The sequence below is a fragment of the Carlito syrichta genome, unplaced genomic scaffold (genome assembly GCF_000164805.1).
Source record: "Carlito syrichta isolate Samal-C Ts95f unplaced genomic scaffold, Tarsius_syrichta-2.0.1 Scaffold140504, whole genome shotgun sequence".
Taxonomy (NCBI): Eukaryota; Metazoa; Chordata; class Mammalia; order Primates; family Tarsiidae; genus Carlito; species Carlito syrichta.
Window position 1 is genome coordinate 265,042 of NW_007084600.1, and position 21,882 is coordinate 286,923.

A 21,882-nucleotide genomic window follows, 5' to 3' on the forward strand; every position below is an offset into this window, starting at 1 on the left:
CTTCAAAAATGAAAAACATGCAAAAAATTAATGACAATTTTCATCCTAAATCACCACAAAGCAAATCCATTTTCATTAGGTTAAGTGATATACTATTTTCTTGTATATACACACACATACACAGGTGCACACACGTATGTGGTATAAAAAAAGTTCCATTTTATTTTTAGATGTTTCCATTTTATTTTTAGATGTTTCTTGAGGAGAGGACATCACTTTTATAACACTTAACACGTTTATGTTGCATAGCCATGTTGGATACAGGCTGTGTAAGTTCCAGAGTCAGACAATCAGTTGTACCTCCCCAACTATCTAGCTGTTGTCCTTGAACAAACTGCACAACCAAACTACATAGTGGTGATATTTGCATAACCCTGTGAATATACTAAAACCTCAGTTTCCTCATCTATAAAATGGTGATAATGATAGTCCTTATCCCTCAGGGTTGTTGTGAGAATTAAATAAAATACTCCATGGAAAAGGGCTTTTTACAGTGACTGGCACAAGATAAAGTTTAAAAATAATTAGCTATTTATTTTCCTAATGATAATGATGTATATGTCTATTACTTGTGTTAGATAACAATGAATCCACCCTAACCTGCTTAGAACATTAACTGGACTAAAGCTTTACACTGTAATACATACAGAATATTTGGGACATGAAACATAAAGAAAATCTTTAATGTTTAACAAAATGGAACATATGTGTCATTTGTTCTGCATAGTTTCATTTATTCTCGAGTTTCTCAGTGCAGTTTATAGGGGAATTGAAGGAAGAAAAGCATTAACACAGGAAGGAAAAAAAATCAATCTGATGGACATGAATACTGCCACCAAACTAGCCTAGGGATTTATTCGATGACACTGCTTTACTGTTAACCTTCATCCATATCATTTATTATTTGGGGGAACTGCTGCAGAGAGACCAGAAAGAAAATAGAATAATAATGTTTTTATGGCTCCTAATGTAGATTGTTATTGAAAATCTGTCAATTTCACTGGCAAGCTTTTGGCTCAAAAATAAGATCTTCATTTATAATTTGCAGGCAGTGATAACTAAAATTATGGGAAGTAACTAGGAAATAAAAAATATTGTGATGAAAATTACATAATTATCGTTCTCATTAAAAACATGAGGTATTCTATTATTCTTGGAATGTACAATATACTCTTTAATAGCTGCTGTTACCAAACTAAAACACATCAGAATGAGAAATAAAATACACTACTGATCACTCAGATGATAAAAAAAAAGTACTACTAAAAATGTGTGCAAAGTGGAAGAATAGAACCTAGCAGGGTGTATTGCCCACATACGTAAACCACAAACCACTTACAGATACTTCAGGGATTGGTCTCAACTTGTCCCCTGAGATTTTTTTAAGGGAGGTTTTGTTTAGTGAAGCTGGCACTTGATAGGCTGGTAAGTCCTTCGCTTTGATTAGGGGCTCTGGAGTTTTCTGAGTGGATCCACACCTTCGTCCAGGGGGAGAAAGACATGCTGTAGGCAACCAATTTGTTTGAAAGTTGTTTCTATCTATTTGCTTCACCAAGGAACTCTGGCTTTCTGCGGCTCCTGCTTCTGTGTAGGCACTTTTTAGATATCCTTTACTTGTTGGCCTTACAGCGTTCCCCGGCATGCTCTCTAATGTTAACTGAGTTAACCCTGAAGGACTAGTTGTTGGGCCTGGTGAATCCTGGATACTGTGGTTACCCTACATTGGGGAACAAAGTAAAAATTATTTTGAGCAAAAGTTTGTGGTTACTAAATACAAGTTCTCAATAAGTTTATATATTCTACGAATAAAGCAAAAATATATATGTTTTTTACTTTACTCTGCAAAGAAAAATATGAGTAACTAAAAATAGCAATGCAAATAGATATAAATCATTTGCTAAAATGTCCTGCTACATGGTATTTGGTCTGGATATACCATATTTTTTACCCATGAATAACAAGACAATATTTAAGAAATAGTTACTCATATCATTCTAAAAGATATATCATACTCATGTCTAAAACAAGAAAATCTATAGGAAGTTACCTAAAATATCCAAGAGTAACGTATTTTGATTTCTTGATAAGATAACTCCATGGGAAGAGAAATAAGTAGAACTTATGATATTTAGAGAAACAATACTGTAGAGAAACAATACTGTAAATACAATTGTGGCTAGCAAAGTATTTTGCCTCATTGTAGGGCAATTTTATTGTGCAAGAGCAATAAATAATGGAACATGTTTTATATTTTTTTTGCAAAATATGAACTTCATTGAGTATAATTATTTGGAAAGCTGAGGAACTTCATTAAGTATAATTATTTGGAAAGCTGAGAAAAATTTTACAAGTGCATAGTTCTGTGATTACCCATAGAACAGTAAAGTTAAAATTTTTAAAATCTGAAAAAAAGAAATCATATACATAAAATCAATGGCCATGAAAGTAAATAATGGGAATGATAAATGTAGGGCCATTTCAATTGGTAGACTTTTATGCTGTAAAATAATACACTTAAAGAAATAACTGTGTGACTATTGCATGTACTTGACATGGTAGATTTTCGCAGTCTGACACATCTATTTAAATATATAAGTAAATGAGTGTTAAACGATAAACTTCAAATAGAGAAAAAACAATAAAAGTAGAGTACATTTTAAAGACAATATTTGGTGTCTGACAATGTATATCTTAATGTGATGTTGGTTGACAATGTATATCTTAATGTGATGTTGGTTCTTGCTTCAATTTTAGCAGATGGGTGTTGTGGCTCATGCCTGTAATCTCAGTAGTTTGGGAGGTCAAGGCAGGATTATGACTTGAGCCTAGGAGTTTGAGACCAGCCTGGGCAACACAGAGAGATCTTGTCTCTACAAAAGTAAAAAAAATTAGCTAAGCGTGGTGGCACATTCCTGTAGTCCCAGCTGTTCTAGAGGCTGAGGCAGAAGGATCACCTGAGTACAGGAGGTTGAGGCTGTGGTGAACTGTGATCATGACGCAGCACTCCAGCCTGGACAACAGAGTAAGATACTGACTAAAAAAAATTTTTTTAGCAGAATGCATGTTGCTCTGATTGGGGCTCTTTTCAAACTGATGTCTTATCCTTCTTAGCACCTCAAAGTAGATCCTGTTCAGATATGTTATAAGAAATTAGTTCAAGTTTATTTTGGTGCAAACAGTTTTTTGAAATCATAACACATATTTTCCATGGACTTTTTGAAGTCCCTTTGTACACTTGGGTCTTAAAACCTCTCCCAATAGCTTATATATAGTAAGGGATGAGAACTGCAGACTGTTTAAAGATCTTTTACTAACATTTCTTTTTAATACTCATTCTGGGCATAAATTTTCTTTGCCTATGTTAGCTTTTTCTTTTGATACAAAGACAAACACCCCCCCAACATATTTATTTATTTATTAATAATGGAGAGATTTATCTTTCAAAATCCCAGACAGAGTAAAGAAAAGATGGTGATTGGGTGTCAATTCATGGGCTCTTACTTTGTGGCTTAAGTGAAAAAATAAGAAGGGTAAGAATATTCCTGCATTTGCAACAGTCCATGTGGCCTCAGTTGCAGGCTTTGGGCAGTTTCTCTGCTCTAGGCCATTTACTGAGTGAGCTCATTCTTCTCCATCATTCTGGGTACCTCAGTGAAGTTCATATGGTTGAAAAACTTGCCTTTAGGCAGAAAACTGGAGAGACTACCAGAGATACTTGGAAAAATGCCCAGTGTTCTAAATTACTAGGTAATAGTGTGGTGACTCTTCTAATTTTTTCAGAGATAAATAAAGAATTAAATTTTATTGTTGTCTAGAGGAGAAGGTAGACAAAAAATAGAGAAGACATCCCACAAACCTTAGTTCTAAGAAGGCATTGGTGGGACTAGCATATATGTTTTTTAAAATTTGGTCTGACTGCTAGACAGTGCTAGCTCTTCTCCAATTAAAAAAAAAAATTCCAGTTTAATTTCCTATAATTGTTATATACAATTAGCAGTGGAATTTCTTAGATCAAAGACTCTCTACTCATTCATTTCCATCATATTTTCCTAATAAAAAGGGACATACTTGATACATGACATAGGAAGAAATTGAAAACTTTTACAAAAAACTTTAATTCTTTAAGCTTCCACTCTGTGAAAGGCATTTTTAAGACACTACAGAAGATAAACAGGTGAGAATGACATAGACTCTGCCCTCAAGAGGTATAAAGTCTAATGGCAGAGAGAAGATTCCTGAAAAGTAATAATGTCATAAAGTAGAAGGCAGTAAATGTCATTTAAAGAATTTCAGATGTACTATTTTGGGAATTTGAAGGGCTTTATGGAAACACTATATGTTTGCTGCATCATCCAGAAAACATCTTAAAAATCAATCTATTTGGTAAGAAGTCTATTTGTCTATCTGTGATGGGTCAGAATATAGCATTTTCTTCCAGTAGTTTACTCAGGTATAAAGTATTTCTCTCTGCCTGGCATGAGCAGTGGTTATACACACAGAGATATTCATGAGTATGTATATGGACATTCATCTTGCAGTTTTCTTAAGATATATTCTGGTTTGTATGTTAGGCGAGAAGCAGATGGATTTAGTTGTGTATCCTGGTGAGCATTCTCCTGGTTGTATTGCTTTCCATGGCAATATTTTTCCATGATATTTTAAATATATAGAAGGGACAAATAATTGAAGAATCTGGACAGGGTACAAAAGGCTTGTTTACCTTGCCCCAGAACTATAAATTCTGGTTTACCTCAGCTTCTGAAAGAGGAGTTGAGATGAACAAGAAAGGCAAGATGATACACGAAACTAAATTTAAGTAGTATTTTAATTGCATTGGATCTGCTCCTCATTTAGAAAGGAAATAAATGGAGAATAAAAAATACTATATACAGTATTTACTAGTGCACTGGCGAAACTCTGTTCCTTTCTTTAGTTATACTTTTGCTTTTTAAAAAATAAAATAGAGATGATGTTTACTGATTGCACATATGTAATTCATTTCAGCTCAACATGTTTTTGAATGAATTTTCTTCCATATAACATATAAATTTGTTATATGCACGAAATGTTAGCTTACTGTGATCTGATTGAAAAAACCAGTTTTTTTCCTTCTGGTTTATCATTTAGCTACTGAAAACCTGTATAGCAATTGAATATAATTTGTCAGAGTAGCAAAGAAATTGTCATGCCATTTTCACATTCCAATCATCTGTTCATCTGTTTCTCAGAAGAACAAATATAAAATGCTTTTGATTTAACTTAATATATTTTTTTAAAAGTCCCAAATCTCTTGAACCATTTGTCTTCTGGGCTCAGAAACTTTTGTTTGTTAAATATTCAATCACGCCCCAGTGCCAGGAACATCAATAGAGTTTGCCTGATTAACTGTAGCACAGCATATGTACGCCAAAGATGAGAATGATTTCCCCAAGGAGCAGCACTTCCTCTGTTGAACTACATTTCTTAAAAGGACATGCAGATGGGCATTTGGACAATAATTTCTGGCTGCACAAAATGGATTGCTCTTGCTGAGATGTAATTTTAAAAAGATAATTTTAATGACTCTTGAGGGCCACCTACTTGGAGCAGATGGGACCCAGTCTCTTTGTACCATAACTTTAATGTTGAGAGACTCAGGATAAAATTCGATTTCAGCCTTTGTAAAAATGGACAATCATATTTACTTATATTTCAATTGAGTTTTTAATTCAGTCCACCACGAAAAAAGTTTTGTGTAACATTCTTAAAAGCTCCATAACAAAACACATCTGCAATATTCAAAACACACTTTTGATGGTGGTTTTGAATTTGTAGTTGAGATTAAGTTAGGAGGAGTTTTACTTTTACTTTTGGCTATCATTTTATTGACAAAACATGTGAACTGACAGCACCTATTAGTTGGACAACAGCATTTGCAAACAACACAGTACAGGTAAACTTCTGTCAACTAAAGAATACAGTTATTTTCACAAATACAGTTCAAGAAAGTCATACCAGATTGAAAATAACATTTATTCTCTGATGATAACAAGGCTTATCATTCAAATGTATCTTAAATATATTCATAACTTCCCCAAGAAGTACTTGTACTTCTGTCTCTTGAATGTTATAGTGAAAAGTCTGAAAAATCCATGTCTATATAGCCTATAGAAATCTATACAAGCTTGCTAGCCATTTTAAGTTACTTGCAGTTGCCTGCTTGAAAGAACACCCTCCCCCACCACATAACCACAACTGTTCTTGGCCTTTGAACTGTAACTGATAGCTTCTTCTTTGAAATCCCTGACCCCACCTGCATCCTGTTTCAAAAAATATCTGTTTTGCAAAAATGTCCCTGGCCAATGGCCAAGTAAGTAAACATAAAACAGCAAGATTAGCAACAGGACCCCTTCCCTATTTTCTGTTCCTTTTCGATATGCAACCTTTAGTTACTATAGTTACAGAAACTGTGTTTTTCAGAGCTGTGTTACATATATAAACCCCCTGCTTGCTTCACTTGGGGCTGAGAGATTTTTGGTGGCATTAGCCCTCTCTTGGTCGCTGGCTAGTAAAGGACCAGAATCTGACTCTCTGTGTCTGTTGGCAATTCATTTCTCACACTCCGGTCATGACAACAGGAAACTATGTGAGAGGACATACATGAAATCAGTAAAGCCAAAGAGCAGCCATTTTAACATTGCTTAGCTTTGTCATGATTTTCTAGCAGTTCACTTTAACTTGTCTTCTAATTACTAGCCAAGGACAGAACTGGCTTCTCCGAGGTAGCTATTGATAATTGTTTTACAACCTCTCCCCAGCTTGTTTTGTAAACAAGTTAACCTAATCAGCCCCTCATTACCTTCATGACACAGACCCCAACAACATGGCAACCATCCCATCTGACTGCTGTCCATTACCTGACATCGGTTCCTGTGCTTACTTGCCCTCCTGTGATGACATGGAGCAGATCACCACAATACCTTAACGACCTGCCCCCATTAAAGGGAACGTTTAAAAGGATTCCGCCTGAAGCAGCCCTTTGCCATTGCTTTGCTAAACTCTGGTGTGGTCATGTGCTTTTTAGAGCTATGGCCACTGCCACATTTTCCTAAACTTTGGCCCCCTCCCCTACCTTGGGGAGGTGAATCTCCTTTCTCTTTTCTCTCTCTAATTTACTTTATAAATAAACTACATTCTCTAATCTAACTTCTGTGCAATTCTTTGCATCTTTCAAGCAGCACTGGATCACAGACCAGACACACCCCAGTGGGCCTGACCTAACATTTGGAGGCCCTAATGGGATTTTAACCTAACATTTTGGGAGGTCTCACCAAGATTCTGGTACCTAACACTATGAAAGTAATACAATTCTGTCTGGGTGGCAAAGATGAATGGGGGATTTTAAATGTCTATAACTATAAATGAAAGGTTTGTAGGCAGACATAAAGATAGTTTTTCTAATTATTCTATAATTTCTATATAGAAATGATTTGTATGTTTTTACTAACCTTAAACTTGACTATATTCTGCTTTTAAAATAAATTTTTCCCCCAAAATATGAATGGACATCATTAAAAATAAAGCTATAGAAATTTCACACATCAGTTCATTTTACATGGGGAAAAGTTATCATAATATATTAATTTTAAACAAATATTTCCCCAAACTATATTCAGTTTGATTTTTAGTAAATTTTTTACCTTTTAATGAATTTACTAATTTATAAGTTATATTTGTATTCTAATAATTCCAAACAGAAAGCCTCTTGTAAGGCAAGTCCCAATACTAATCCATGATTCACTATCTAAACTTTAATTGGCACACCTCTTGAAATTCTGGGACCATATGCACTTTACTAGTTTGTAAACAAATAAAGTGAAAGGAAGATGTGGCAGTTTTTAACAAACAAGTAACCTGCAGCATGCCTAACATTAAAAAGCGTTGGCCAAATTATTTTTTGCAATATCTTTACCTGTAGCCAATGATGCTTTATAGACAAATCATAGCAGAGGTTATAGGAACTGTATTAGACATGCAAACATCATTATATGAGTGTTAAGGACAAATGATGAGACTCCGCTAATTATTCAAGACAAAAATATATGTTTCTATAAGTCAGACTTAATGCTCTTTTAACTGACAACACTTTAAGATTACTTGCAAAGACTTCTATCCACAATCAGATGTTTATCTTTTAGCAAAAATGGTGGAAAGGTAAGATTTCAAGTAGATAAGCATTATGTAGCCTTATTCACCTGCCATAACAATGTAAAGCCAAATCACAGGGACCAAGAGACTTGTGACTTTTTCAGAGGACATGTAGATGTAAAAAGCTTAAAAGGATTATTCATGTAGAATAAATATTAAATTTGCCTGGCAAGTCTAGAGGGTATATTATGTTATAATTTATAAATACAGGAATAAAAATGGAAGGAGAAATATTCAAAATACAGTCTGTCCATTTTTTCCAACACATTCACTGACATTTAAAAGTATTTAAAGGCTACACGGCAATATAAGAAGCCTCATGTAGACTAAACATCCTTTCTAGTAGAGTATATAAATGTGTGTGAGAAAGCAATAAAAAATCATTAGTCAAGTATAAAGGGGTGAATGGGTAATAGTTCAGAGACATATGCTATCAGGGAAAAATAGAAAATGAAATAGTTTAACTACTGAGTGCGAAAACCTTGAAAGCAACAACACCAGGAAAGCTGGGAGGCAGTAGCTATAGCAAAAGAAAGCACATTAAATAATTCCTTTAATCTGTTGTTTGGATATTTGTCCTTTGAAGGCTTCCATAGAGTTAGATGGAGGGAAGAGATGTAAGCTTTCTAGCTAATCTGAATATATAGGTAGTCATTCCACATAATTTGTGTCCTAATATGGTTAGTTTTAGGGGTCTAAATGCTCCAATTTAAACTGGCCTTGCAAATTACCTGACCTTGCAAATAACTGCTTCAGCATGTAAAAGAGAGTTCGGGGCAATATGTTATATTTTTATAAAAGTAGTAGGTTCTGTTGGGCAGATTCACAGTAATTTTAGATTAAAAATTAACATAAAATATAAAATAGAGTCAATAATGTAGCATGCTTTTGTTTCAGATGCTGCAATAATGTTAAAGGCACTTTGTTTTAAAGGTTTTCCTAAGGTAATTCATTTTACATGGTAATCTTGATTTTATAGCTCATTATTACATATTTCTGTAATGTGCTTTTCAAATAAGAACAACTTCAAAATTAATTAATTGAATATCAGAAATATTTAGTATATACAGCTGCCTATGGAATAAAATATACAGTAAAACAAAGAATAAGACAAGAGCATATGCAAAAAATGATACTTTTGAGGCTTCTACATTAAGATTGCAGATGTGAATTAATTATTAGCAACTTAAATTACAAAGACAATATATCACTGAAAGCTTGTTTTCATTAACTGTTACTATTGTATGTTGTATATTGGACTTTTCCCTTATCATAATAACATGATTTGATTTTGCCTAGTTTATACGCTACTAAATACACTTAATTTCCCTTTAAAAATACTCAATGGTCTAACATCAAATAAAGTCTCTTATTACTCATTTGTCCACCATTATTTACCAACATGACATTATATTTGCCTTAAGTGCAAAAGTATAAAGATATAACGTTCTAAAATAATATAACTAATAGTGAGGATGTCTCAATTATCTAGATTGATTTTTCTTCAAAGACTATGTGAATAAATATTGTAAATGTATAGCCCAATATTCCACTGATTTATACAGTTATTAAATGGGAGAAGTTATCCTATAGGAAAAGAAATCACCAAAAATTTAAAAAAAGAGGAAAAAAATTCTTTGGTAAAGAAGAGATCATTACAAATTCTAGAACTTTTTAAAATAAGCCTAGCATTTTCTTTGGTCCTATTTTTGTATCATAAGTTTAATTCTTGTTAGTCTCTCTAACAGCAAACCCCCAAAGTTTAATAATGTGGCAAGCTTCTGCTCTCTCTCTCTGGCTACCACTCTTAGTAGGCTCTGACTAAAGATGGTCCAGGGCAAGTGTTAGCAATGAGTTAGACTTTAGCCATATGCTACTGATCACCTTGATGGACATGGCACAGGGGTGACCAAATAGCTGTCAGTGAAAGCTTGGGCAATGCATGATAAATTTGTTTTCAATTTTATGTAGTTGGTAATAAGTACATATCTGCAAAGTAAATACTGAAGGATGTCATAAGTAGAGTAGTTAATGCAAAATAAAGCACATTAAGAGATACCAAATTAAAACATTCAGAGTTGGTATTCTTCATTTTCCCATGAAACTCTATGGCTGCTTCTCAAGGATTATTCTTCCCACAGATGGAAGAGGTAAGTTCCTCACATGGTGTTATTTAAAGGAAAGTTCTTCGAAATACTTCCCTCTTAGTTTTCCAGAGAATTTCCATTTCCCAGCTGCCATGACATTTCCAATATTAGAATTCTTTTGGGTTGGGTATGAACGATAGGAAGGGAATGATATGAATTAATAAAATGTTATGAATTAGTTGATCAGATTAGCCAATTTATACCATGAAAGAATTAATAGCTAGGAGGGAGACACTTCTAGATGCTGAAGACAAATGTCCATTTTAGCAGTTTTCACAGCTTAACATCATTAAAGGTGAAAGGGACAAATGTATCCATCAGCAATATTAAAAATACTGGCATCAAATGGACTATTTATGTATTAAGGGGCTTGCAGTAGGTTTATGTTTGGATATGACTAATTGTTTCATCACACTCAGAAGCAAGGATACTGTGAAAAAATGATACTCCTTGCATTTAGTTAAAGAAACTTATTAAAAGTTGCACAAAAACATAATTACTGCCTAAACTATCCCACTATATTCTCAACTGGTTCTGAAGGTCAGAGCTGTGTTCTTAATCTGTGTCCCACTGTCCAAAGGAGGATTTTAAATGTCTATAACTATAAATGAAAGGTTTGTAGGCAGACATATAGTTTTTCTAATTATTCTATAATTTCTATATAGAAATGATATGTATATTTTTACTAACCTTAAACTTGACTATATTCTGCTTTTAAAATAATTTTCCCCCCAAAATATGAATGGACATCATTAAAAATAAAGCTATAGAAATTTCACACATAAATTCATTTCATATGAGGAAAATTTATAATATATTAATTTTAAACAAATATTTCCCCAAACTATATTCAGTTTGATTTTTAACAAGCTTTTTACCTTTTAATGAATTTACTAATTTATAAGTTATATTTGTATTCTAATAATTCCAAACAGAAAGCCTCCTGTAAGGCAAGTCCCAATACTAATCCATGATTCATTATCTAAACTTTAATTGGCACACTTCTTGAAATTCTGGGACCATATGGAAAATAATGAGTCCTAATAGGTCTAAGGTGAAAAGATGGCAGGAGAGTAAGGAAGCCAGAAAACCATCAATTCAGAATGTTTAGCAACTGCAACACAATTTCCCCAGAGATTTAGAACAATGTGTGTTCTCAATGTTTTATTGGTCTTGCTATCAAATAAATAAACTGCATATTATTTCTCATTCTATAGGATAAAGATTAAAATGACAAAACAGAAACAAACCAAAAACTGGTTTCCATAATTAAAAATGAAATTGGCTGACTGTTAATTTTTAAAGAAGACAGCAGTTTAGAGTTACCATAACAACCTGATGCAACTGTTGACTGACATGGCAATCTGTTATATTTTTATAAATAGCAGTTGATTTCTCTGCTTTCATTTCAACTAGTTTTAGTGCTTATTGGGGCTAATGGAACAACTGTGCTTTAAGACTATTTCACTCATCAGTGTACCTCTTCGCTGCTGTCACTGCTATAAAAATCATCCTCCAATTGAGTGTCTCTCCTTGTCACACTGTTATCCTCTTTTAGATCCAAAAGGAATAGGAGCCCCTCTGGGGACATATTCTGAGTTTTTCCATGAGGTGCTGATCGTGGTCTTGATGAAAAAGTGAAAATATCCTTTGGAACAATCTGTGTTTCTTCTGCCTGTTGGTCATATTCACTTTCCTTGCTGGCTTCTAGCAACAGGTGTGAAGTGTTGCTGGAGTCATCATCCAGAAGTAGGGATTGTCTCCTGGATGCCAGACGGGGAACGTGATAATCATTTCCAGGAAATATCCACTCATCTGACATTTGGGGAGAAATGACAAAAATTAGAATAGTGTTCCATAAAAGTGTTATTTTAGGTAAGTAGTTGGTTTAGGCTAAAATTTCTTGTTGTTGAAACAGATTTATCAAATAATGCAAAAGCCAAGGAAGGCAATGTATCTACCATCTTCTAACCTGCTAAACATTCAACCCATTGATCAGTGCCTATAGCTAAGGGCAACTCATTTGCACTTCCTCTCCAACTAAGCTGAAACACTGGCCAGGACATTTATAAGTCTGAAATAATTATCACCTGTCTTGCAGCAAGTTTTTTATAGCATAACCTCATTAATTTGACATTGTGGAGGAGCATCTTCCACATTTAAAAAGGGTTGAGTTATTAAAATCTCCTTCAGGAGGACAGAGTACTTAACCAGTTTCTTCAAATAAAATGTCTGGTCATTGTTTGGATTAGAAATTATGGAGAAGAGAAAATAATGAAAAGGTTGAAAGTCTTTTTCTCTCTATTCTACTGACTGAAACAGGATAATTTACAGACTAAACTGAGTAGACTTTTCAAGTAATAGTAAATCCACAGAAATATTTGTTTATCTTAGTAGTGAATTCTGCTGGATGAACAAAGACCTTTATGTTTTAACTTAGAAAATATTTTGACATGAAAATCTTTTTGCACATCTTTTGTTTTCTTTAAAAATATTGTATGCTACCACCAAGATATTTTTATCAAAACTTCTTAAGATGTCAATCTTTTATACCAAATTGAGAGATTTTATAATTATGTGACCCAGGCAAGTTGGTATAGACAGATCTTCATAATGATATCATTAAAAATCATGTGTTTGGCCAGACGCAGTGACTCAAGCCTGTAATTCCAGCACTTTGGGAGGCCGAGGTGAAGGGATTGCCTGAGCAACAACCTGGGTTTGAGAACAGCCTGGGCAACTTGGCGAGACCTCATCTCTACAATAAATAAAAAAAAATAGCGCACACCTGTAGTTCCTTGTAGCTACTTGGAAGGCTGAGGCAGAAGGATCGCCTGAGCCCAGCAAGTTGACGCTGGGGTGGCTGTGAGTGTGCCACTGCACTCCAGCCTGGGCGACGGAGTGAGACTACAACTCAAAAAAAAAAAAAAAAATTATGCGGGCTTTCTTCTAAAAAATGACAGTAGGAAAAATTCAGCATTTTCTCAATTTAGTCTATTTTTCTTGAAATTTACTTTTGTTTTTGCTGCATTTTTCAGCGGCAAAGTCTTGCAGAAATCAGTTCTGCAGATCCATAATGTGAACATGTAATTTTACACCTGATTCTTGCATCCTATTATATTTATGATCATGATAAAAGTAACAAAGAGAGATCTAAGATTTGCCAACTCTAAAGCCTATACTGCAAAGCAAAAGCAAAAAACAAGCAAACCCTTCCCAAATTATCCTTGATAAAAATAACAGTTATCAGCAACCCCCTCGGGTCCCCTCCCACTGTGGGAGCTTTCCTGTCCTCTCAATAAATCCTGCTTAAAAAATAAGTAAATAAATAACATTGATGGCACAAATAAAATATTTTATAACCTTCATCAGTTTCTTAGCCCAAGTTACCGTTACATAACTTGCCTGTAAAAAGTGTGATCAATGTACACTTCTTAGAGAAAAGTCTACCAAGGACAAGGCCTTCATATATCCAGGGACAGTTTGTAGGTATATGCCCAGTGGTTGACTGAATCTACTACTTTGCAGGGGTTGTATCTGTTCCTGAGTTATTGTAGCTGCAGGCCAGTGAACTGCACAGATTCACTAGGCGCTCCTATTATGGACAGTAAGCCGTTTTGCTTGGTGTTAGGCATATAGCAGGTGCTTTATAAATACAGTAAGTACTCTATAAATGCTTTTAAAAAAAGGACTAGAAAAACCAAAGCGTTGCATTATGTACATGGATATGTGAAGAAAATTGGAGGAAAATATACTGGGATTCTTCGTTAGGCATTTAGATAATTTGTATGACCTATTGCCAAACATATTATTAACTGTCAGAAAGTCAAAGTAGAAGGAGTGTTTTACACCAAACTAACTCTAATCTCACTACCACATGCATTTTTGGAATTTGTAGTTTTACCTCAAGTATTTCCATATCAATTGTAATGAATAATTTGGTGTGTTTTCTCAGGAAAATATGTAAATTACTATGTAATCACAATATTGCAGCAAACAAGATAAATGCAAGAATGATCACCTAAACATCTAATTAGTTTTTCTACACAGTCAGATTTATGCTAGAGACACTAATTGCACCTAACATTTTAATGAAGGTTTCAACATTGCATAAATAAGACTGACAAACTACAAACAATTTTCATTTATTTTCTTTTTTCCCTTGCTCAAAAACAATTCGCCTTTGTAAAAGTAGCACACACCTGCTAGGCAAGATATGTTGATGGGCTCAATGCTCTCAGTTCCAACTATCTCCATTATAAAGAGGACTGGAGAAATGCAACAACAGATTATCTCTGGGGAAGGTAACAGTGTCATGGGAAAATGGCAAAGTTTTAAACTTCTATTCTGAGCAGGACAACCAGTGCATTAAAATTTGAAAATAAAAATACTCTTTCATCCATTAAAGTTTGACATAAAATTGAGGTTAAATAAGGAGAATGACAAAAACTTACACATTTTAGCAAATGGCTGTATCACAACTTTTCAGAAGGACTGGATTTGATATATTTGGCATATTTATATTCTATGAGTTATGAACAAATATGGTGTAATAAAGATGCCAACCTGCTTGATCAGGAGACGGAAGACCTGGAGTGCTAGGGTTAAATGTCTTTGCTTCTTGTTGGGACACAGTGGTGAGGACAGTTGTTGCTTTATCTTCATTCCTGTTATTTCCTAAAGAGCAACCTTGATGGAAATAAATATTTTCCACTCTTATTACATCATTTGAAATTTATAAAAAGTAATTTTTGAAGAATAGTTTAATTTGGTTTACTTTTCTATCTAATTTCTTAAAAACAGATTGGAGGTAATGATGTAAATTATATGTAGGTTTTTTTTCCCCAGTAGAATGTTTTAAGATGAACTCAGCTGCATTTTGATAGAGGTTCATTTTAAACTTCTTTGATATTTGCACAGGGGCATTTTAGATTTAAGTTTTACAATATGTGATAAAAATACCAAAACCCATATAATTTTTAAAGGGTCTTATTTTTTTCTTAAATTCCACATAAAATTAAGTGTGTTTTCTTTAAATTATAATTCTTACTCAATGTGACTCATTTCAACCAAGCTCTTTCCTTCAGCACCTTAAGAAAATGGATGCATGCATTATTGCAGAATTAAATTTTCTATCTACTCTTTAATAAAAATAACATGAAACGTAGCAGGCTGAATTTCAGCCAACCCAGGAACCTTGCATTTTTGAGAAATTATGGTAATAGATGTGTGCATGATACACTTTCAGCTGGATTCAGGATAGGCTGATATATATGTATACAAATCTATACATACATCCCTCAAATCCAATATTTAAATAAATAACTATATTTTTTGAATGCTTTACTGGTTGCAAAGAGTTTAATTTTTAACCTACATTATATCATCTGGCAAAGAACCCAAAGGAAGAGACAGTAAATATAAACAACAATCTGAAAAGAGCTCAATTTAAAAAGAAAAAATATAAATGAAACACGAAGAATTATAATAAAATTTAATTTTAGTAAAGTCTGCAAGCAGGAAGTTTTTCTATCACATTTGGACCATTTTTAAAAAACAATAATTTAAGCTTATTCAGCCTTTGAGAGTAAAAGTAGGAAGTCCTTTATTTCTGTGGTACTGTCTATTTAATCCAGCAAATCTCTGTTAGGGCTCTAGAGCAATTCTTTTGCAGAAAATTTGATTTCCATAATCCCTGTAGAACAGGCATTTATATTTTAAATGAATTGGTTCATAATCCTTTGAAATTTACAACCTGCAGAGAGAGATTCCATTGCCCTGAATAATATACAGATATAAGATAGGATTGAAATAGTGCCATACCGCTGGGTGTCTCTGTCCTTTCTCTGCTGGTGCTTTTTAACCGTAATCTTCTTCTGTTATTATTCTTATCTGCTGATAGTTCTTGAGGGGGATGCGGATGCATAATATGTAGATTGGCTGGTACATTTTCATATCAAAGAACAAAAGCCAGAACAGAAAGTACTATATGGCTTGAAGTAACTCAGCAAATATAATTATTGCTATAATGAGAATATTCATGTATCATTTTGAAATAATGGGAAGATGTATCAAAAACACAACTTATTCCTTCATAGAAAATAGGCATTTATTCCTATTCCAATATTAGGATTTTATCAGATTTTCAAAATTACTGATACATTTCATTCATGTATTATAACCTTATACAGAGCTACAGGTAATTTGATTAACATTAATCACACAACATACTATATTAAAATATTTTTTAAAAAATGAAAATGACAGACAATACAGAAAAATTACTTCTTCCTCCAAAAGAGGAAGTGTGACTAAGTATGCTTTCAACAAGAGCTTAGAGAGCAGCTTCTGAAAGAACCCAAGTCAAGCCTGTAGAATAATTTTTAAGTATAATTTAACTCTGTAGTAATAATATTTATAGCAGTATTTACATTTACTGAATGTTTAATTTATTGGTGCAATACAGAACACTGAACTGGTTTTTCTCAGTGAATTCTTACTCTTTGAGATAGCTGCTATGTATTATTAGTACTAATGCAAGTAGTAATAGTGTCCTCATTTTCAATAAGGGGAAACTGAAGGTCACAGAGTTTAAGAAACTTGATCAAGGCCTCATAAATAGTCAGCTGGAACTTGATATCTATGCTACTTGCTTCCTTATCTAAGCTTCATACTCCATGGAGGATATTGTCTATAATAGTGATCATTAATTTCTAAATCAAATCAAATGAATTCAAACGGTCCCCTTTTCAACTCTCACTGAAGTCAGGCCAGTGAAGGTAGAAAAAATGACAGGGAGTTCTAAGTCTTGAGTTCTGGCCTTAATTCTTTCTAATGATTACAAACTTTACCTATTTGTTAGCCTTGAAATCTCTCTGTAAAATGGGACAAAAGTCCTTTCTTCACTCACAGGGTTGCTTTTGTATCAATGAGAGAAACGAAAGCATACTTTATAAATGGAAAAGATTAATTAAAAGATAAAATTAAGCTAAAAGATAAAATTAAGCTAAGAACACTTAAAATACACATGGAGTTTACAAAATATAGTGATAATGAGATGCTATTTTATTTTTGTATCAGTTATCATAAAGCCATAGGGCACTATAGCAATTTGAAATAGTGGGGTAAATAGAATGATAGGTTCCAGAAGCTAATATGTGAATAAGAATTCTAAGTATATTTTGAAATCTACCACCCTTTTCATTATTAAATGATAACTCTCTGGACTTAAGATCTAGACATAAATATAACGGCTGATTTATCTTAATAAGAACATTTCTCACTATTTTCACTAGTTATCAATCTTTATGTATGATTCATTCTTACCATGAATAGGTACTGCCTGCTTCATTTGGCAAATATTTTCCTTATCTCCTTGCCCCTCAGACTCAGCTATCAGCAAGGCTGACATTTCTGTACTGTTAACACACTTTTCTATGGTGGATTGCTGGCATGATCGGTTATTTTTGGACCCAACAGGTCTTATTGTCTGTAAGGAAAAAAATTTAATCAGTACATTTAAAAATATAGAAAATATTTTCTGTAGAAGCTACATAGGAAAAGTATTATTTCGATAAATAAAGAGTAAGAAAAAAAGTAGAGGAAAAAGATTAAAAGTGATGGAAAGGGAAATTATTACAGGAAATTAGAAATGGAAGGATAAAAATAATGAGATAAATTAGGAGATAAACCAGCCTCCTAGACACATAAGTTAAAATGTGCTTATTTGCTACACTCCATCTTCAGTAGCTAGAAGTGGAATTAAAAATTACAGTATATGTCAGAAAATTCAGAGAAAATTTAAAATAAAAAAATAACATTTGAGAATTTGTTCATTGTAAGGGGTCTGATCACAATCCAACTCCATTTTTGAAGAAGATGGCAAAATGTACCCACTTATATTTGCCTATAAGTTTTGTGAACATTTTTAATGACAAGAATACTAAGAATGCTAATTATGTTGACATGACAAATATGAAACAGTTTTGAAGTCTTTTAGAATCCAGAATTTCTGTTCCAAATTTATTCAAGCCTTCTGCTTTGGCATGTAGTGTCTGTCTGTCTGTCTGCCCGCCCCTCTTGCTCCTCATACACAAAGGGAAGAAACCTTCTCTTACCATGTCACTCATGTTTAGATAAGATCTTCAAATCTTGCTCCTACCTCGCTGGATATCCTCATGTTATTCCTTCTGCCAGAGAGAGGTGGTGGCCCAAGAACTTTGGATCCAAAGGCAATATGACAAACATCTTGATTTTTACTGTTTCGCACACTACTCGTTCCTCTGTTAATGAACTGATCTGTTTTGTTAAGGGAAGGTAATAACATTCCATTAATGGGCGTAATGACAAGCACTACAGGGCATTCTTTCTGAAAGTACAGTTCAGGAGCCATGTGATCCAAATTCTCAGCACTTATTAAAATGCAGATACCGGGTCCCAACATCAAAGCTATCAGATTTATAGAATTCAAATATTGAGGGAGGAGCCAGAAAACTTTAAAATTCTCCCAAGTAATTTTTATACTCACCATAATTTGAGAACCACTACCACAAATGTTCTTCTTCAAAAAAAGAAAGTAAAGCTACTAAAAATACATCTTATTTCCTCTTTAAGAAAATAATTTAAATAAAATTAATTCACTTAACTGAACAAATATCTACCTGAGTATTCTCTCAGGCATTTCTAGAGGTTGTTAGTGACATTAAATGCATAAGACCTATATTGCTTGCCCTCTGGAAGTCTGGAGGGAGGTGACAAGATAAGTAAACAGGTTACTAACATAATATGGACCAGTGAGAATGGAGAAAAAGTGACCTCTTGATGGACCTTATTGAATTGAATAACTGGTAAGATTTTGAGAATAAGAGGAAAGTGCCTGAGTAAAGGCTTGGAAGAGGGAAAGAGTAGGGTAAGTTCAGGGGTAATACAGTGACTAGCTCAGTTGGAAGGAGAGGCTAAGATCACACTGAAAAGAACCTTAAAATGTGGAGAGCCTATTCTAAATTTGCTATGCAACAGGGAATCTCCAAAGGCTTTAGGAAGAAAGCGAGCAAACTAGTGTCAGCTTCAGGAAAGGGCATGTGTCCTTACAAAATCCTGCTGCCTTTCCTTCTGCACATACAGCTAAATTAGGTTTCCGAGCATTCCTTGCAGTTATATGGGTCATATGACTGAGTTCTGGCTAATGGAATGTGAGAAGTGTCAGTCAATTCCTGGCTCCTAAAGCCCCCTGCAGAATCCCCTATGCTCTCTATTCCCTCGTCTCCTGATAAAATGCAGACGATCTTATGGTGGACTTTAAGGTCCTCAGGGAAGCAGCTAGATGAAAGGTCTCTGAATGGCCACATAGAAGGATGTTCAAGGAACTCCTGATTGGACTAGGACTGCGGGGTTCTTTGTGACTACAATTAGTTTCCTGATGGCCCTTAACTCAAAACACTACCCACTATCTGGAAATCCTTCTGCTGTGCCCCACTTGCATGACAGGACCAATTTAAATATTATGATGATGACCCCAAATAAGTCCACATTTGTCTAGTCCTGGACATATATGAGTTACTGACCACTTCCTGCTTGACTTACTCCCCACAGAAATTTCTGTAGTTAGCTAGTTGGACTCATTAGTCTCTGCTGTGGAGCTGTAATTTTACATGTGGTGGGATTAAGAAACACTACTATGTAATAGGATAAAAAAGGCACACAAGTTTGTGAAAACATACAATACTCAGGAAGCTTCAAATATTTAGTTTTCAGTGGAAGTAATGTGTGTGGATGCTTGGGTGTTATTTGGGTCTGTTTTGTGTTTGTAGTAAATAAAACTGAAGAGATAAGTAGGGGCTAGACCATTGAACTGAACTGAAATAATTTTTGCTGAATAGAAGATCTGAGGGAGATGATTAAGTGGTGAGGAGGTATATACCATTTCAATTTTCTTCAAATTCCTGAAGCCCTGTTAGGTAGAAGACAGATTCCATTTGTCTGAGGGGCAGAATCAGAACTAATGAGTATAATTTGCTTCAGGAAGCTTTTAGTCCAAACATAAGAAACATCTTTCTCTAAACATGTCTGGTTGTCGAGGTGGTGAATTTTCTGTCATTTTGAAGGTGTTTAAGCAGAAGTCTGGATACCTAGTCTGGATATTGTGATGACTCTGATGTATATCTCTTACCCTAGTCCTATTTTCTGAGCTCTACTCTTTATAGTGACCTTCTTGACCAGCTCCTCTTCAACGTCTCAAGGACACTTCAAATTGAAAACATGGTCTAATGAATCCATCTAGTCTGAGAAGTCAGAATCTAGGAATCATATGTGACACCTTCCTCCATTCTCTCCATATTCAATCCATGTCTACTTCTTTCCATCTACTTCACCAGCACTGACTTTCAAGTGACCATTCTCCTTCTCCTGGATGACCACAAAGCCTCTCAAGTGATTTACTGTCTCTACTCTGGTATCCTGTTCCATCCCTCCTCCATAAAGCAGCCAGAGAGGTCTTATACAAACAAAAATCCAACTGAGTCATTTCTGATCTTTCTCTTAGAGTTCTTCAATGGCTTTCCTGCTGCTGTTAGGATTCAGAAGAATGCCCTTAACATTGCTTGCAAAATCCTTCATGTTCTGACATACCCCAACCCCTTATACCTCCCGTTTTGCTTTCTTAATAGACTGGCATTCTCAGTTCTTCCTGCTTACCAGCGTGTTTGCACCTGCTGTTTCCTATGGCTAGAAGGCTTTTCCTTTCCTAATGGCCTTTATGTCTAAGCTCACAAATCACTTCCTCAGACAAGTCTTTGCAGACCTTCCTGATTAGGATAAGTTCCCTCAATAGAGGCATTTCCATAAACTCTCCCTTATCTACAATATGTCAGAATACATTAGAATTGAACTTTGACATGTGACTATGAGATATTCTAATTAACACGTGCTTCAGTAGATATAAACTCAGTGCCCTGCTTTTGTCACCCTGAACTGTCAGCACCTAGCTCAGTCCTTGACATAGAGTAGGCATATAATAGATCCTTGCTGAGCAAAATGAATGAACTATTAAATGAAAAGAATCAGAAGGGGAGTTGAATTAAATGACTCACGTATTTCTAACTATCGTTAGAATCTCATTTGAAAAAAAAATATACCTGGGGGTTTTATGTGTGAATTGAGAAGGAAGACTGGACAGGGATGGTATAAAGATGGAAATAATATACACTGGGGATACTAAATTAGGGAAGGCGGGGAGGTTAGGGTTCAGAAGTTACCTATTGGGTACAATGTTCACTATCTAAGGGATGGGTAAACTGAAGCCCAATCCTCACCAGTACACAATATGTCCATGTAACAAACATGCACTTATACCCCCTGAATCTAAAGCAATAATAAAAAAAATCTGCCTGAGTGTTTTATGTGTGAACTGAGAAGGAAGACTTCACAGGACTGGACAACTCCAGAATGTGGGGGATGAGAAAGAAAGGTCAATAATATTCAAGATGTTGATATTCATATAAATGGTGACCCTTTCAGCAGCAGTGCTATGGCACCACAAGCAGATGCCTAT

General features: G+C 34.5%; 1 protein-coding gene across 1 annotated transcript in view; it reads right to left on the bottom strand.

Annotated features, from left to right (window-relative positions):
• CUNH3orf67 (chromosome unknown C3orf67 homolog) overlaps nucleotides 1-21,882 on the bottom strand; it is a 102,816-nt gene that overhangs the window by 73,639 nt on the left and 7,295 nt on the right. Inside the window, exons 2-7 of the mRNA XM_021708505.1 lie at nucleotides 18,496-18,632; nucleotides 17,661-17,823; nucleotides 16,158-16,274; nucleotides 14,901-15,023; nucleotides 11,815-12,149; nucleotides 1,340-1,717 (exon numbers count right to left, since the gene is read on the bottom strand). Coding sequence (XP_021564180.1) covers nucleotides 1,340-1,717; nucleotides 11,815-12,149; nucleotides 14,901-15,023; nucleotides 16,158-16,274; nucleotides 17,661-17,823; nucleotides 18,496-18,632 — 1,253 coding nt within the window. The remainder of the gene's footprint in view (nucleotides 1-1,339; nucleotides 1,718-11,814; nucleotides 12,150-14,900; nucleotides 15,024-16,157; nucleotides 16,275-17,660; nucleotides 17,824-18,495; nucleotides 18,633-21,882) is intronic.